This window comes from Sinocyclocheilus grahami, unplaced genomic scaffold (assembly GCF_001515645.1).
Source record: "Sinocyclocheilus grahami isolate Dianchi unplaced genomic scaffold, SAMN03320097.WGS_v1.1 scaffold5159.1, whole genome shotgun sequence".
In the NCBI taxonomy this organism is placed as follows: Eukaryota; Metazoa; Chordata; class Actinopteri; order Cypriniformes; family Cyprinidae; genus Sinocyclocheilus; species Sinocyclocheilus grahami.
In genome coordinates, this window is record NW_015509923.1 from 3,014 (window position 1) to 8,755 (window position 5,742).

At 39.4% G+C, this 5,742-nt stretch overlaps 1 protein-coding gene and 1 long non-coding RNA gene across 2 annotated transcripts in view; both read right to left on the minus strand.

The window, feature by feature from the left end:
* Window positions 1-53: 53 nt before the first annotated feature.
* Window positions 54-1,173, minus strand: LOC107577116 (uncharacterized). The gene is made up of 3 exons (XR_001608163.1): window positions 1,080-1,173; window positions 375-461; window positions 54-299 (listed from the first exon to the last, which is right to left on the minus strand). It is a non-coding gene; the product is annotated as an uncharacterized lncRNA (long non-coding RNA).
* A 1,365-nt stretch (window positions 1,174-2,538) lies between these two features.
* LOC107577115 (homeobox protein XHOX-7.1-like) overlaps window positions 2,539-5,742 on the minus strand; it is a 7,661-nt gene continuing 4,457 nt past the window's right edge. Inside the window, exon 3 of the mRNA XM_016263226.1 lies at window positions 2,539-2,610. Coding sequence (XP_016118712.1) covers window positions 2,539-2,610 — 72 coding nt within the window. The remainder of the gene's footprint in view (window positions 2,611-5,742) is intronic.

Consider the following 5,742-nt stretch of genomic DNA (forward strand, 5'->3'; position numbering starts at 1 on the left):
TTGAGAGTCCCCATAAAACAGAAAAACCAACCTGTGTGTGTGTGTGTGTGTGTGCGCATGAGTTTGTCTGACCGTGAGTGACACAGGGTTTGTGGGTAGTGCCGGACTCTCCTGAACACGTGACTGGTGTGTGTTTTAGACGAGGGGCCGCAGGGGACGAACTGACTACTTTCATCATCATCGTCCCTGTTTTGGCTCAGCCAATCATCACCCAGCGAGGAGGCGGAGTCCTGGCTGGGCGGGGCCTGGCACTTGGGTGGCTCGTGCAGGGAAGGGTTGGAGGCTCCGTCTGCTAGCGGCTAAACATTCATCAAACACACACATTAATAACGAGTCAGCACTGAAGCTCTGACTGACTGGAGATCAGGACTCACTCTGTATCTCTGGTTGATGGGATACACCACCCTCGCCTTCAGCGCAAACGCCGCCACGTCGCTGTTCACCGCCGACTGATGCCGCTCCTGAGAGAAGACGAATACAAGATATCAATAAAAGCACTCGCGAACATCACTCAGGGAAGCTTCATTTTGTCAAGCAGATGAAGGAAGTTTGTGCTAGAAACTCGTGCTGGAGCTGGTGTGAGTTAAACTCTGCAGGACCTCCAGGAGCAGGTCTGGACACCCCTGATATAAACTATGCCATAGTTTGGGTTCCTTGCCACTGTCGCCTTTGACTTCCTCAGTGAAGATTTAAAAGACAATTCATATTCAATTATAATGACACTGTTTATATTACTGTGAAGCTGCTTTGAAACAAGCTGTATTGTATGAAGCACTATAGAAATAAAGAAGATTTGATTGTATTTAGTACTTGGCAAAGTTCAAGGACAAGGTGAGAGTCTGGTGACATAAGCAAGTTTTACTAATTAATTCACCAATTCTATCACTTTTAAAAAGTAATATGACACATTATTGATGTCCTGGTAACCAAAGTTAACTAGTTATTGACTTTTATATGGACAGTAGGTATGTGACGTGTGTGTTTTCTCCACCATCTCTCGTCTCTCTCTGGCAAACGAGTGAAGATGCACATTTATCATGTTTTCTGTATCATGTAGGGTTGGAGTTTGTGGTACGTACGGCTCCTTTAGCAGGTTCTGCCTCCTCTTGTGTTCTCCTGCTGTCACAGTCGCTCTCCTCCTCACACTCCTCTAGACGCCTCCGCAGACCTTCACACACCTTCAACACAACACAACACTAACAGTCCATATACCGGAGTAGACTACTAAATTATGTTGGCATTAATGGAAGTGCATTAGCATGGTTCAAATTGTACTTGTAACACCGCCATCAATTCGTAGCAGTGAATGAAGAGGTATCATATCGATCACAAGTGCAGTATGGAGTACCTCAAGGCTCAGTACTAGGGCCGTTACTCTTCACGCTTTACATGTTACTCTTGGGAGATATCATCAGCAAACACGGTGTTAGCTTTCACTGTTATGCTGATGATACTCAGCTCTATATTTCTTCACGGCCCGGCGAAACATACCAATTTGAAAAACTAACGAGCAAGTCTTGATTGACAAGAAACACTTCTGTTCAGGCCAAGATGAGGCTCTGTTCCAGCTAAACAACCACCTTCAAAAGAAACAAATAAAGCCCATACTAAAGGACAAACTAAGTTATAGTCACTAATTAAAACAAAAATAAACAACACTCATTGGGTCCAACAATCATTAACATTTTTCTACATCTATATGATATTTAAGACCCTAAAGAGAGCTGCTCAGCTAATAACCCTGTATTCAGCTCAAAGATTTTCTTCCTTTCCTCCTTTAATGAGTAAATTGTGTGTCATCATAAAATCATGAATGATGAAAAATGATTGTAAGATTTTATTATTTGAGGCTACTTAATTTAACGCAAGAGGCTAATGCCATGCTGAACATACCCAAACAAACACAACTGGAAATTGGATGAATAAAAATAACAGAAAGGAAACAGAAATCTCTGACAAACCTGAATGAATGCTAAACTAACTTTTCCATACACATACCCACACTTTGCACACAACTACAGTAGCATCTGTCCTGTCATTCAACCTCACACTGCAGCTTCTATTAATAACAAGAAGCAATGTTTGACTTATAAACTGTGCAATTTGTGACAGTCTGTGAAGCATCTTAAAATAGCTACCATTCATTTTTAATTGGATAGCAGTAAGATAAGGTCACAAAACGGCCTATTGCACACAAATCAGGTTCTTCCCTATATATCTATTTCAAAAAGTAAACTCACATACTTACTGTAAAGTGACCAGCATGGCTATGAGTGTAAAACTGTTTTATATTGACATTTATATTGATATTTATAATATTGAAAAACTTACGTTTCAGACAAAATAGGCCTGTTAGTTTTCCACCAAATGAAGTCAAAACAAACCAAAGCATCAAGTTTTGAGTACCGCCAAGCAACAAACAAACTGAAACACCATACAAGAGTGAAGCAGAGAAACACAGATTTCCCCTCATTTGTAATAACTAAGTTCCAGCTCCAGTTTGGGTTTTCCATTTCCTGCTACCTACTCATTTTGCACTCACTGGTGTGAGAAACCCTGCTCCGAGCGATCCGGGGGCGAGGAACCAAGACTAACCACCATCAAATGCATCTAAGTTAGCAAAGGAATTGGTCCAAATGCATGCACTTTTTCCCATTATAGGTGAATGCAAGAAGCATCTTCAGCACAAGAGTTTCAGATGTCCATGAATGATCTGAAGAATAAACCTTGCAATAGTTGCAGTGGTATTTCAAAATGTTTGTTCTACATACTAACTCTTCTCAGGTATGTCTATTTGTATAAGTCGTTGTACAGGGATTCAGGTGTGGGCCCTCGGGCATCTATTTATCTTACTAAAGGAGTCGTCAGATTCAACCATGTAATCAAGTATGTGCCCAGAGCCAGGCTTACTGATAGTGCTTGTTTACTAGCATCTGCTTTGGATATCTGGCATTGACGTAACCACACAGGGTACAGCAGAGATGGGTTGATGTAGCAGCTTTTCAACCAACAGTCTTTCAGAGAAAGAAATGTGATCAAGATCACAACCTTTGTCTTGTTGGATTAGAAGCATTTACAGTAGAAAGGTTTCAAAGCGCAGGATACCATTACTTTGAAATGGATGTGGCTACATCATTGAAAGAGCTGTCAGACTGAAGCAAAAGACAATGTGTTTCTACCACTCAACACATGCCAAAGTTTGAAGCTACACATTGTGTAGTAGAGATAAAAGATGGATCCGTTAGTTAAACACAAATTTGTCTTTATTTGCAGGTGATGATTCTTCAAAGATGACCTAGCTGGATCCGGGTAATGAAAGGACCACATCTAAAGATACATCTCTATGTTATCATCCGCTGTCTTTTGAACACCTTTAGTTGATGCTATTATTACAGACGGTATTGCTAATCCTTGCAACTTCACTAAAACAACAGCAGTTCTGTGTTGGCTCTTCCTCTGATATTCAGATTTTGTAACTTATCTTCTCAAATAGAATGCATGCAAGGTATACATTTTATTAGTCAATGCATTCACTGATAACTACGGTGGCCGAGAGAGCTCAACGCGCTGCAACTTAAGAAAACACCAGCAAATTGAAAAAACACCAGCAAATTAAGAAAACATCTTCATCAGTTTGACAACACACGCGCTGCAAATCCTCACAACACATGCAAATGAAGAAACGCGCTGCAAATAGCACGGACCACAACGGAAATGTTTCAAGGGGACCCAAAAAAGGGACGGACCCGGCTGGGATTTGTTTTGTGGAGTGGCTTTTTTTTTTTTTTTGAGTTTCTGCCAGTGATTCCTTATTTTTTTTTAAAAAAAATTTATTGAAGATATAACATTCACAGGGGATACAGTCATAGCAATAAATTACATACACAACCAGAATACAAAACAATAAATATATAAAGAATAATAAACATGAAATATAAACAGAACAAAAACAAATAAATAAAAAGTTAAACATCTTTTTTTTGTAAATAAATCATAAATTAAAATAAAAAATAACTTAAATGGAAAATTACACATAAAATGTCAACTTCAAAAGAACACACCGGAGGTAACCCTGACATCAGAGTCAATATTTCTCCATCAGTACAGTAGCTTAGCAGCTCTCTTATGAAGTGATGCGCAGAGATCCAGACATCCTCAGATCGGGCACACACTCAGTAGCTGTACGTTTGTGAAGATGAAGGCCACAAAGAGTTCACAGTTTTAAGATATCATGCAGCTCCTTTGATCCTGATTCCCAAATCAAAAATAGTGCATTAATTACCTCAAAACTAAACCGTTTGTTGTAAACCGAGAAAACCAGCAAGATATTTCTTTCCAAAAATCCTTTGCATATTCGCATTCAAAACATAAGTCTTGTGAAGAGATGTCCAACTTAAATGTTGAGAGTAAAGCGTTACAGGATAGCACATGTGAAGAGGCTTATAATAAAAGTTCTTTCATCTGGTTAGGTAACAGAGACGTGTTAATACCGGCCCATACTTTAATACTAGAAAGAAACGGGTTATTTATGTTCCACTTATAACATGCTTCAGGATGACAACTAAACTGCTTAATAAGGATTTTTCTAATCCAGAAATTGTTACATTTAACATTAGAAAGCTCCAGACCTCCAAAACTAATGTTTGGCACTTCAGATTTTGAAGATGTAACAATCCCTGACCGAATGTAGCAGTTTAGGTGAAATAGAATTAATAACCCATTCACACACTCTAGGTGAGGTATCCACTTCAAAGACTTCTGAAAATCCAGAAGTTACCATCCTTTTTTAACAAATCTAAAACAAAAATTACACCTTTGTCAAACCAGTTTTGAATAAAGACAGATTGTTTTTCCACGCAGCACTTTCTGATGAAGAAGTGACTAGTTCATCTCTCGAGTCTTTCGAATCGTTCGTTCTTTTGCCACGTGACGTGACGGCATTGGAGAGAGAAATTAGTTAGTTAACCACCATAACGTCTCCAGACGTGTTTTTTAAAAGTTGAACTTGCATTAATATTACATGGCTTTCTAAACATGCGGCGCTCTTGTGCGAGACGCGAGTGCAGCGCTGATAGATGTCCCTCTAGAAAATCAGATAAATATGTGTTCTGTGTGAACGGCTTGGTTTCAGTTTAAACAACATCTTCTCCGCACTGATGCTCTCGTTTTCCGCTATATATGAAAGAACAACACAGCAGCGCCGCATCTAGGCTTCAACTGGATAGACTAACAAAAGCATTCAAATGCAATCATCGTCATCGCATCTGGTGCGCCGCTGATAAGCTGCCTGACGTTTTGGCATTCAAATGTTGATTTTTTTTTTTTTTTAATTCGACGAATATTCAAAATTCAATTTTTTTTTATACAGCGCTAATGACGAGAGCAATGATTTGGGCATCAATGCAATACAGTGTTGGGGTCTACTCCGAAATGTGCCGCTAATATTTAGCGACATTGTGCCCCAAGACGATAAATACTGGCAATACTTTTACTACAAATACTGAACATTGTATTTTCTCCCATTTGAACACTTAACTACTGAGCATCACAGGCTGTTCAAGTGCTTATTTCAGGAAAGGATCTGCTGCCTAAACATCATTTAATGTGTCACTACCCTCGGTGGATATGAAATAGTGGGCCTGTTGTTCTCATGTGGTCAATGCGATACGAGTCCAAACATAGTTTCTTCAAGACTCCACCAAAATGTTTCAAGAACATGACTCGGATGCTTGCCAGAAAACA